The 13,174-nt window shown below is 40.8% G+C and overlaps 1 protein-coding gene across 2 annotated transcripts; it reads right to left on the reverse strand.

Annotated features, from left to right (window-relative positions):
• Nucleotides 1–2,671: 2,671 nt before the first annotated feature.
• krtcap2 (keratinocyte associated protein 2) lies at nucleotides 2,672–9,793 on the reverse strand. 2 transcript variants are annotated; one of them, XR_013933117.1, is made up of 6 exons: nucleotides 9,684–9,793; nucleotides 7,402–7,556; nucleotides 6,082–6,145; nucleotides 5,900–5,966; nucleotides 3,259–4,635; nucleotides 2,672–3,221 (listed from the first exon to the last, which is right to left on the reverse strand). XR_013933117.1 is itself a non-coding variant. In XM_080427674.1 (5 exons), exons 1-5 carry the CDS (start codon nucleotides 9,685–9,687, stop codon nucleotides 4,512–4,514), a joined length of 414 nt encoding a protein of 137 aa, XP_080283800.1. In that variant the 5' UTR covers nucleotides 9,688–9,793; the 3' UTR covers nucleotides 2,672–4,511. The 2 variants fall into 2 exon arrangements, 1 of the variants encoding a protein (XP_080283800.1); XM_080427674.1 differs by having other exon boundaries at nucleotides 2,672–4,635.
• Between the last annotated feature and the right edge of the window lie 3,381 nt (nucleotides 9,794–13,174).

Below are 13,174 nucleotides of genomic sequence, written 5' to 3' on the forward strand. Positions count from 1 at the left end.
TAGTGGAATATTCTTGCAAGATGATGTAACTGCCTCTGGAATGCACCGCAGCCTCCAACAAACCTCTAGAAAGAACTTCAAAACCTAGGGAAAAAAAGTGCTCCGATCCTGTGGTAGGGTGTATACTGGTACCGTACACCAGTGGTGTAATGTAACTAAGTACATTTACTCAAGTACTGTACTTATAAGTAAAAAAAAATGTATATTTTACTTTACTGGAGTATTTTTCTGTACTTTTATTTCTACTCCACTAGTATTTGAAAACTTCAGTTACTAGTTACTTTGTAGATTTCGATTATCATTACAAAACATACATTAACCACTTCAACCCTATATACATTTTGGCCATTTGAAAATAGCAGATCTACAAGCTCACAACGCGTCGCGATGCTACTGTACGCATTGTGAGCTTGTAGATCTGCTATTTTCAAAAGACGTTTAGACAATCTATACATTTGAAAACTTGTGAAATGGGACATTCTGTATAATGTGTACTTTCTACTTGTGGTACTACATTTTGATACCAATACTTTTGTACTTTTACTGAAGTAAAAATGTTCTGCATTACTGCATTGCAGTATTGATACTTTTACTTAAGCAAAAAATGTATACTTTTTCCACCACTGCTGGAATCTACAGCAGCCTTCAACAAACCTCTGGAATGAATTTCAAAACCGAGAGAAAAAAAAGTGTTCATATCTTGTGGTAGGGTGTATACCTACTGGTACTGTACACACTGTCAAATGTTGAGTGTTAAATGTAACTCTGAGAGTGAACAAATGTATCAATTTGGATACTTTTTTTTCTTCTTCTGTATCTACTGTACAATGAGACAATCTAATGATAGTGTCCTGTGCAGACAGTATTACAAGGCAACACAAGAAGTTATGATGCGGTTACAGTCTTTAATGTGGCCTATGGCCCGGTCAGAGTTGCTTCATGGAATATCAGATGTCCAGACAAAGGTCCTTGTCACCGAAACATCAGCCTTTTTTAAATACATAAATGCAATGGTGATTAATGTGCTGGAATTGACTTTTTACTGGAAGCTGACCACTACAACCACAGTCTTATACTGTTGTACTGGGAGCTGACCAGTACAACCACAGTCTTCTACTGTTGTACTGGGAGCTGACCAGTACAACCACAGTCTTCTACTGTTGTACTGGAAGCTGACCAGTACAACCACAGTCTTCTACTGTTGTACTGGGAGCTGACCAGTACAACCACAGTCTTCTACTGTTGTACTGGAAGCTGACCAGTACAACCACAGTCTTCTACTGTTGTACTGACAGCTGACCAGTATAAACACAGTCTTCTACTGTTGTACTGGGAGCTGACCAGTACAACCACACAGTCTACTACTGCTGTACTGGCTGACATATAGTGAAGACCTAAATGCCACTACAGGAGGAGGCTGTGAAGGTGGAAGGATTTTGATCGCTGCAAGCTGTCATGTGTGGTAGCAGTGAGATATGTTAAGCAAAATAGTGAATGTCATCATGAGGGTGTATGAGCATGATATCAGAGTGACTTCCATGCCTGTCTGAACTACCACATTGTTCCATTAACTGCAGACAGTCATTTTTCAAGTCACCCTCAAGGACCCCTGGGGGTCCCCAGACCCCACTTTGAGAGCCATTGTACTAGTATATGGTTGTGTTGTTATACATACTACTGTGTGGTGTTTGATTTGCTGGGTGGAGTTTGGGGGGGATCCATGCCTCGGCTTTTTGATGGTCATTCATTTTAATGTCCGGTGGAGAGATGTTTTATTCTGCCCCTCCCCCAGCAAAGCTGTTAGAGGGTCGAATGAATAGATATAAGCATGGATGTGGGATTCTGCAGCGCTGACGGACAATATACCCATGTGTTAATTGTACTGTGTACACACACACACACACACACACACACACACAGTAAGGCTGCTGTGTGGACAGGACTCGCTCATGACAAACAGTACCAAGAACAGCCTGGTTTCATAACACAGTCTTCTGTTTGGTTCAATTGCCGCAATTAATGGTTCCATGTCTTGCCCCAGGGTACCTGTACCGTTGGTTTTAAAGAGGGAGAACGTTACCAGCTGCTTCCTGTGAGTCAAACATTTGGCATTCTGCTCACAAGCCTTTTTCTTCAGCCTGCCCTTCATACATTGGTTCTCAACTCTCTGAGTCATCTCTTAGGCTTTGTTCACACAGACATTTTTGGTCTGTCCAGACTAGAATTCTGTGAAAGACAGTGAAATCTGGTTTCTAAACATGCATCTCAGTCTGGACACTTGACACATGATTTATACATCTATCTACAACCGCTCAACAAGCTCTGCTCACAACGCATCGCGATATGGCACGTTGTGAGCTCACCGAGTGACACGTCATACGACAGAGCATTCCTCGGTCCCATATAACCAATGCAGGTTGATGTCAGAGTACACAAATCTGGCCTGATCACTGGCAAATAACGGTGGGAACAGTCAGTCCTTAAAGATCACATTTGTGAAACAAATAGGGTTTGCCTGCAGTCTGAGCAAAGCCTATAGTTCTATTCCAGCAGTCATTTAATAGGTCGTTAACAGAGCACTGCAACATTTCACAGGTCTAAATCAATCCCATATCGGACCGCTAGAGTCGCGTCATCAAGCAGTTACACAGAGAAGCAGAACACAGTGCAATCCTTTCAAATGGTTTTAATTACAAATCCGTTTTAACAAAAAAAAAGAAGTGTTCACGTGCCGATCCAAGTACAAAAGCCAAAACAAACGGACGCCACGGCACGTACGTGAGAATCTCTGAGCGGTTGGAAACCAGTGCTGAACAGAGGGAATGTAGAGCAGCAGTAACTTGTTAGGGTCAGTTTGTCCTTCTGCGAAGACAGAAGTGAGTGAAACAAGAGTTGACATCTAACGCTGTTGCAGGACAGTGTCGCTTGCCGAGAATACTTGCGTTGTTAGATTGTAGATCAGGTGTTATCGGCAAGCGACCCCGTCATGCAACAGCTTAGAATTGAGTTTAAGAGCCTGGTCTAGCCCAGTCCAGTCCTGACCAGATACAGGTTTTCATTCCAACCAAACACCAGCTCAGACGGAAGTACATTTTGAAGTCTGCTGACGTTTGGTCGGGAATTGAACACCAGAGTCCACTCCATGGGGGCATCAAACCTTATAGGCTGATTGTTTGTTTTCCACTTCTGGTTAAAAACTACAGCAGGGTAAAAACATAAGGCTGACCTTATAGTAGGACGCCACGACGTAAGCAACACAGCTGCAGCTAATATAACTCATAATGGGTGTGTGAATGTGAATAGACAATGCTGACTACTGTGTCTATGCCGGCACATAGGCACACCTATGGCTCTGGGCACACATAAATATAACACACCCATTATGAATTTTATTAGCTTGCAACTGTGTTACTTTACTAGTCTGCCTTGTTTTTAACCTGTAACGGAAAACGAACTACAAATCACACAAGGGTTTCAAACCCCTTTCAGGTATGGAGGGTGACAGAACCCCCCACAGATGAAGTGAGCCTGGCACCCAGGAACACATGTCTTCTTCTGAAGCAAAGCAGATCGCTGCAAATGGTGGAGGATTAACCCACAGACTGTCAACATCTAACTCTGTATTAATGAATAGCTATTTAAACTTTCCTGCTGTCACAGATTGTATTTCTATTGTGCTTTCATGTCTAATTTTTGTATTGTTTGTACCACGCCTTTGCTGCAAACCAAGGCCCTTGAGGGACAGGAAAGATCTGAACTGAAGGTCTGAAGGGGAATGTACACCAGATGCATTACGATGCGGAACGGCTCCGGTATGGAGGCCGTGTGTGTGTGTGCCGCATCCCGTACAAGTGCCTTAAATGCAAGCAGATCCGTCAAAAACCACATGTGTATTTTTGACGGATGCCCCCTTGCATAGAACGCACTTGTATGTCCCATTAACAAAAGTTCAAAAATGTATGAAAAATAGCCACAAATATTGTACACACAGCCTCATTTTAAGTGCATAATGTATCCTTATCTTGAGCAAAACCTGATGTTTTTCACCCGTCAACTTGAATCTGTCCAATTGAGCAAATTATAGTTTAAAGATGAAGATATACAAGAGATATGTTTCTTCAAGTTTCGTAATTGTGTGTACTGTATTACATTTAAAGCAATGTCAACCATGAGCTGAACTGAGCAATTATTTTGCCGTATACTCAATAATAATCCAGCAATTTCATACATTATGACACATCTGTACACCAGATGCCTTGTACTGCATGTGGGTGTACATTCACCTTAAAGTAGTTCCCAGCAGTTAAATAGCTAGAACAGAAAAACAGCGATACTGTGGGAGTACAGGACTGCAACCTGTAAGGGGGGTTTGAGACCAGCGACACTGTGGGCATCTGTCCAGGACCGGACACCATTAAGGGGGTTTAAGACCAGCTTTACTGTGGGGGTCCAGGACCGGAACCATAAGGGGGGGGGTTTAAGTAACCGGTGGGATGGGTTGGGTTTCAGTTTCAGTTCTTCTTCTTGCTCTTCCCGGCTGCTTTGGCCACTGGTACGGATGACTGGACGGATGATTGGTAGAGAGCTGCTGACACTTTGTTGATGTAATACAGAGAGAACAGAGAGAAGATGAGACTGGAAGAGAGAGAGAAAGAGATGGAATTGTCAGTAATGGGGCATCAAATGTATTATTATTATTATAGTATCTTTCACTCACAGAACCTAATTCATATTGGGGAGTATAATGATCTATACTCTACAGCAGGGGTTTTCAACTGATTGTGAACCAGGGACCACCACCCTGATTAAGAATCAACCTGGGGACCACTGTTGTGTTGGGTGAGATTAGAGCTAAGATCAGTGCTTTGCTAACACTTGCTACTGTATGCATGCATTCCATGATACATCCCACTGTTTCTCAACCAGTGGTCCATGGACTACACAGACACACGCAATTATATGGCCACATTTCCTAATAATGATGACTCCATCAGGCAATCCGGTACACTTCCCCTTCTTGAGATTCTAACTCCCTTTTCTGTGGAATTATAATATGCACTGTGGAACAATGGAACAAGAAGAAAAAAACATATTGCAACATGGTCAGGGACCACATGCAATACCTTCAGGGACCACAAGTGGTCCACGGACCACCTGTTGAAAACCCCTGCTCTACAGTACTGTATATTCAAAGGAACAAAAGCTGACACCTAATTACTGGTGGCAGTACTGCTGCCAATGCCCAATGCTGGAGCTAGTGCTACTATTACATGTACTGTTACTACAGGTTTTACTGCTACTACTGCTGGTATCCGGGAACGGTCGGTACAACAACCTCGTCGGACACTTATTCTTTTCTTTTGCAGAACACTCGGCCCCAGCGGTTTTTGTATTCGTTTTACTGAGGTTAAGGTTAAGAATAACTTTTTGGGTTAGGCATAGTTTTACTGAGGTTACGTTTAGGAATAAGGTTAGGTTTAGGCGTAGTTTTACTGAGGTTACGTTTAGGAATAAGGTTTGGTTTAGTCATAGTTTTACTGAGGTTACGTTTAGGAATAAGGTTAGGTTTAGTCATAGTTTTACTGAGGTTACGTTTAGGAATAAGGTTGGGTTTAGACATAGTTTAGTGAGGTTACGTTTAGGAATAAGGATAGGTTTAGACATAGTTTAGTGAGGTTACGTTTAGGAATAAGGATAGGGTTAGACATAGTTTTACTGAGGTTACGTTTAGGAATAAGGATAGGGTTGGACATAGTTTTACTGAGGTTACGTTTAGGAATAAGGATAGGTTTAGACATAGTTTTACTGAGGTTACGTTTAGGAATACCTGGTGGCGACCGAACTACTGCACTAGTAACTAGTGCAGTAGTTCCATTGCTGGCGAAGTACTTGTACTCACCACGTGGTGACACAGACACGATGGACCAGTCCAGAGGCAAACAGAGATAGAGCCAGACACACCAGGACTGGAAGACAGACACATAGGTTTACATTTAACAGTATTGAACAGTATTGTAATGATGAGTATGTATGTATACGAGTCCATTGCAGTGTGATGTGTTAGGAATGTTCAATGCTCACTCTCTGGGAAGATCTTGGCCTGGAATCCCTTTCCAAACACCAGGTTTTCCAGGTTGTTGAAGGCCTGAGGGTTCAGTGGTTCAGGAGAACAACGGTTTCATAATCGGCAGACAGACAGACAGACAGGATCTAGAGCAGAGGTTCTCAAAGTTGGCTATTCAAAAATAGCAGATATACATTCTCACAGTTCAAGCTTGGAATCTTTTGAAAAATGTTTGTAAGATTTTGAATAATCTTTAAAAAAAAATTAAAAACAAATATTCTCTTCTGGGGGTCCCTGGCACAAAATCGTTTCAGATGTGGGTCCGCATGCAGCCAAATACATATCAATTTAGAGGTCCTTGACACGAAAAAAGTTTGAAAACTGCTGATCTAGAGTTCTTCACCGAGTGATGCCTTTAGGCTCTCACAGTATTCTAGAAAGGGTGTCCTGTCCAGGTCTCCTTTTTTGGATATACTGTTTAAAAGGGGCATAACGGGGCTTGCCCATTGAGTCTGAAATTTTCACATGTGTTATTTTTTTTCTGTTATCCACTAAAACTCAGATCTGATGAAGACCCACAGTGGTCGAAACGTTGTTTGAACTCCAATACATTTTCTACTGAGAGCTAGTGTGCGACCTTCCTTTCCTTTCCTCCAATGTAGCCTACTTATTGTTGTTCAGCACCTGAAAAGTTTTTGTTGGGATGTGCGTGCTAGCCACCTTGCACACTGAGTCCGATGCGTATTATATTCTATTAACACATTAAGACGCATCTGTGTAACCACTTTAATCATTATTCTACACTTCGGGCTATTCAAAAATAGCAGATATACAAGTTCATAGCTATGAGCTTGCAGATCTTCTATTTATTTTAAATTGTGACAATGTGTGCAAATCTTTGAATATATATATAATTTTTTCAAGCAAACATTTTTAACTCAGATCTTTGCTTCTGGGGGTCTAGGGGAACAACATATTTTGAGATGGGGGTCCGCGGCCAAATACATGCCCCAAATACATAATTTTGGGGGTCCATGACATGAAAAGTTTTGAGCAACACTGATATTATAGCAACATAAGTGTTTCAGAGAACTGATTTAGAAGACATTTTGTAGAATCGTATCTCAGGAAACAAAACAGTCATCAACAGTGAGGAGGATGTTGAACAGAAAAATAAAAAATAAATAGTGTGTCCATTCTGAGATCGCTGCCTGAAGCGCACCAAAATGTCCACAATCCTGAACAGCAGCTGACACAGTAGGGACGCACACACGCACACAACCTGCCTGGTACTGTATATGAGAAGGCACATAATATTGTTATGATGATGAGGATACAGTGAGTGAGCAGATGAAGAGCACAGAGCCCAGGAATCCTCCCAGGATGGTGAGCCACTCTGTGGATCCCAGCTGTTTGCTGAACATCTGCATCCCGGCAAACACCAGCACGGTCAGCAGACTGGACAGCACCAGGGATGTGCCTGTGTTCACTGCTACATATACACAGTACACACACACACACACAGACAGACACACACACACACACACGTTAGAAGAGGTCAAGAGAGGTGCTTGACTGTTCAGATTGAAAAACACCATTGACAGAGACTTGAGCTTCCGTGAGGCCCACCTGAGCGAGTAGCATACTGATAGAGAATAGCAAATGATCGTTCCCTCAGCGTCAATATGGTTGATGTGAAAGGCAGGGATGAGCACAGCTATAAGTCTAGTCAATTACAAACATCGCAAACATTTAAAACATTTACATCTCACTATACTGGTACCAACAGAACCAGTAGCATGACGAAAGAAGGCCCTGGAGCAAGCCTTTCTTTTATTAACCCATAAAAAACATATCAAAAAATCGTGAACATTTGTGCAAATCTTTGAATATCTATATTTTTTAAAGTGAACATTTGCAACTCAAATCTTTGCTTCTGGGGGGTACCTACCTGGAACAAGATATTTTGAGATGGGGGTCTGCGTCCAAATATATACAATTTTGGAGAGACCTTGACTCATACAGCAACGTGAGTTTTAAAAGACATTTGTAGAATCGGTCTCAGGTCTTAATGGGTAAAAAATAAGTAACATATCTCCATCTCTCACTGGGACCCAATAGAACTTTACATTGTTAAGGATAAGGATAATTCCTTTTAACACAATGGGTGCCAAAAAGTCTATAGACGTTTTTGCAAATACACCCGTCGAGTGCCATACACGTCTATTGTCGTTTAAAAAATAAAATAAAAATCACAAGAGGGCGCTCTAACGCAACTTAGGAATGATCCTAGGACCCTTTAAAAGGGAATGGATGGATGTGACGTCATCCCCAATGATGGGATCTTGAGAAAAATGTCCATATCTCCATATCTTATTTTTTTGGTCAAAACAAGCCATTTTCGACGGGCGATCTCTCTGCAATGGCGGATCGCGGTAGAAATGTTATTGTTCCAGTCGTTAGACGGGACCCCTGGCCATCTCCCACCGTTTGTTTACATCCGGGTCCTCTTTGTGGCTTCTGCAGCTCTAAAAAGATCGCCAATAAAAGGTAAAAAACGCTGCCATTAGCTGTACCGTTTTATAAAACCTCTGGCACTCAATGTGTTAACAGGTCGTTCATGAAAGTCCTTGCGGTCTTGTTTCCAATGAGAACCTGTGAGCAATTGGGGTTAAGAGTCTTGCTCAGGGACAAATTTCATATCATCGGCACATATGCTGGGATAGCCTGGAATCGAACCTGGGGCAACCAGGGCCAGCTCTGGTTCCCTAGGCGGGCTCACTAACCACTCAGCTATGGCCGCCCCCTATGGCTGTTAGACCATCTAATGCACAACAACCACAAACACGTTTCATAAGATGCTTGCACGCTCCTCTCAGACTTGTTTCATTTATCTATTGATCGCCTATGGCAGTGGTTCTCAACCAGTGGTCCTTGAGGGGGTCCCCAGACAAATTAATAGTTAGGGACCAAATTGACCCTTGTCTGTCTGTAACTCTGAGTGTACAAATGGAACCAAATGGACCCTTATGGGTCTGTAACTCTTGAGAGTGTACAAATGGAAACAAATGGGTCTGTAACTCTGAGAGTGGGACACCCAATAAATCACAATGGTTGAGTCCCTGGGCATTTCTTTTCAAATGGGGATCCCTGCAGGCTAATATGTGTCAATTTGTGGGTCCCTGACGCAAAAAAGGTTGAAAACCACTGATCTATGGATTCACTTCTATGTATGTGTGTCTCCTCACTAGTAATGATACTAACGTAGCGCCACGTCAGTGCTACACACACTCACAACGTTTCCGGGTTGTTAGCCTGGCTTTGGCTATAACGTTAACAATGATGGAACTGTGGAAATAAAGAGGATTTACATTCAAAGTAAAACCACTATTAATGTCATAGTTCATGGTACATGCAGCAGTGGTTAATAAATATGAAATATAACCGTTAGTTCATGTTATTATGGAACGCTCGCGCTGTTGATTACTGTAGCTGCAGCTGCTGCTGCTGTGGTGAATATAATGTGTTACCCGTTTCATACACCGCCATGTTTCCTTACAAAATACTAAACCAACTGGTTTAGTACTTAAACAATCATCATCTTAATAATAATACGTACCCATAACTAGATGATTAACGAGGTTTTAGGGTTGAATTGTGGTTCAGAATCAGTGTCGATGCGCTGGGGCTGCAGGAGGAGGAACTGTAGACTGAACGACCCGAGCGACCCGGACACAATTACAGGTGACACCAGTGTTGGAAAAAGTACTCATTTTCTTTTACTTAAGTAAAAGTATTACTGTAGAAATACTGTGATACAACTTGTAACAGAGTATTTCTACAGTGATACTTTTACTTAAGTAAAAAATGTGAGTATAAGTTAAACTTGCAAGTAAAAGTCCGGATTGGAATTCTAAATGTACTTGAGTACAAAAGTATTGGCAACAAAATATACTTAAAGTACCAAAAGTAAAAGTACTCATTATGCAGAATGTCCCGTTTCACAAGTTATCACGTGTAAAATGTATTAAGTATCTTTTGAGAATAGCAGACGCGTTGTGAGCTTGTAGATCTACTATTTTCAAATAGCCAAAGTTTAAATAGGGCTGATGTGGTTAATGTATGTTTTGTAATCTAAGTAACTAAAGTTTTTAAATAATAGTGGAGTAATTAAAGTACAATATTTGCCTCTGAGATGTAGTGGAGTAGAAGTAAAAGTATTGACATTGGAAATACTCCAGTAAGTAAAAAAAAAAATACCTCAAAATGTAACTTAAAGTACTTGAGTAAATGTACTCCACTGGGTGACACACACGGGTTGTTAAATTGTACATATATTTATTTTTAGCTTTATGAACTTACACACATGCTACTTTTATGATATAGTTTTACTTTTAAAATTATAATTAACCTTTATTATTGACGTTGCTACTTCTAAAGACCTCCCCGAAAACAACGGAAAACGATCTGTCACCTGGCAACCAACTAGCCAATCACAGCCAGGCTGATCGCTCCGGGCTATGGGATTTAAACACAATCGCCAGATTTTAGTTTTTAGTTTTTTATTATCTATTTTACTGATTATTCCACAGCTACAGTACAGAATTGAATTAATAGTTTAAATTTGTAATTGAAAAATGCGTTAAATTCCAATGTAAATTTAGCTTTTTGAAGTGAAGTTCACACAAAAAGAAAAGTTCTGTTTAGTTGAAACACAGAAGTGTATTCCTTTGTCTATAAAAAACAAAAACACTTCAAAACTATTGACGTCAATCATGGTCAACCGTTATTAAAACTTGCATGAACGTGGAAACTAATGTTATTAAAATGTATAATTAATGCATACACAGTATTTCACCTAGCCCTGGTCCAGAGCGTTAGTGAGTTCTCTCTAGTCGTTTATAGTAGTGCAGTTATTGTATTTGGCCACGAGAGGGCTCTGTTGACCACATAATTTGTCCATTCTGTATTTACAGTGACTGTATGAAAGACTAGAATATAATGTTTAGATTGAATTCAAAGACTATTTGACGTATTTAACTATTCCCCCCCCACCCCCAGTGGTATTGATTGTCAATAGCAAAACCAAGTTGTTGGAATGGAAATAAAAAAAAAGTATGCTATGCATAGTCTGGGTTCTATGTTAGCAGAACACCTAAGGCAGAAATACATTAAAACTGTGTACACTTACCGCGAGTCATTGCAATATTCAACAATGTTATCACATATTGCATAGTCTGTCGGGTGGAAACCTCACGAGTCCAAAACTGTTACTTTTCAGGATTCAAATTCAAAAATAGCAAAAGTAGCAGATCTACAAGCTCAAAACGCATCTTGAGCTTGTGGATCTGCTACTTTTGATGCTTTCGTGTGACGCTGTAGTATGATCAAGTAGGGCATTAATTTACAAAAAAGAAACACAAAAAGTTAGAATATGGACATAAGAGGTTTCTGACATTTTCCTATATCATGCAGCTCTAGATGAGACCATGAAAGCTATTCATTTCTAATGTTTACATCATTATTTTTGTAGCTCTAACAATTTTTTTCAGGCTACATCTGTAAATACATCAAATGAAGATCAGGCTTCAAAGTGGCACTATGTAACTTTTTGTCATGAATGAAATGTAATTTTGTCCAATCTGTATGGTACAATAGGGGTGGTTGTATTTTGTCTCCCTGTTCTTCCATTGAGACATTTAGATCGTGTCAAAGGTCATGTCTCACCTAAACAGGATCTGACACGAATTTTGACCTGATGGTCAAGATTCAATTGATCCCCTGAGCAAGCAGGCAGGCTCTATTAGCTCAATGGTAAAAGTGTCAGTTTCCCAGGCAACTGGGTTCAAATCCGGGGTAGAAGAGGAAAGTTACATACAGTAGTGCAGCTTTAAGCATTAGGTTTTGATGACAGATGGAGATGAGAAAGAAATGGCTTTCTGAGACGCCCGTGTCTCCTTCAGATCTGGTCAAAGACAGCAAGCAGTTATCACAAACTGACAAACCGCAAAGCCTGTGTGTTCCACTAACTGTTGGCTCACTGGGATGACAGTCGATCTGCAAAGCATCATCACACTGCGGCTATTGTCAGTATAAATAACAGACATAACTCCCAACCCAGGAAAGTTGTCCTCACAATGACTATTTCTCGAATTGTACTATTTGACCCTCACAGTGCACACACACACACACACACACACACACACACACACACAAGGAATCTGTCAAAAAAGCATTAATAGACAGGTCTTTATTAATCCGTGTGGACAATTCAGGTGTCAAGCAAACAGCAGGACAGACCCAGGTAAGAGTAGAGGAATACAAGATTCAGCAAAAAAATATATAATAAAAAAAACAGTAATAAAGAATGAAAGTGAAAACAAATAGAAGAGTCTAACCCTAGCCATCACCATAGATGGGACTGACCGGGACAGCATAGTGTATAAGCAATTACTAAATGTAAATATATAGGCATAAGTATAAGTCAGTCAGAACGTGCATTGTCTTTATGTCAAAGAACAAAAATATGATGTGCTCTTGGTTGTAGACTATGTGATAACAGTCCAGGTGTGGTTCTTACAAAGTCAATATACACCGTAGATTCTTGAGGACAACAGCAAGGAGTTTTGCTGTGGTATACCGATGTAAATTGGACCTCCTGGTCATTATGTGTGATTACATGGACTGAACCTAGATTGACTAATCATATGGTTCTCAACTCAAATTGGACCGTTACAGGTCTCCAACTCTGGTACGCTCTCTGAGTACGCTCTCTGAGTTGGACACTGAGAATTTTACAGTGTAATCCGGGTCCCAAAGAAATGGCTCCATTTGTACACTCTCAGATTTACAGACCCGTAAGAGTCCATTCTGACCACAGGTGGGCTTCGGGCCAGACGTTGAGAAACAGTGGACTAATCCTTCTAGCCTCGCCCTTTGTCTAGTTTGGAGGAAACCGGCTGGCGTTGTTATATGGCTTTTTTATGTTTTTTTTTATTATATTTCAAATGTGTTACATTATGCCCTATGCTAGTTGACCGCATTCCCACAGGCCCAAGACCCATGGGCCACACTAAAATATCTTCGGCAAAAATAGCCGATCTAAAAGCT

The sequence above is a fragment of the Gymnoscopelus braueri genome (genome assembly GCF_963280865.1).
Source record: "Gymnoscopelus braueri genome assembly, chromosome: 4".
NCBI classification, from domain to species: domain Eukaryota; kingdom Metazoa; phylum Chordata; class Actinopteri; order Myctophiformes; family Myctophidae; genus Gymnoscopelus; species Gymnoscopelus braueri.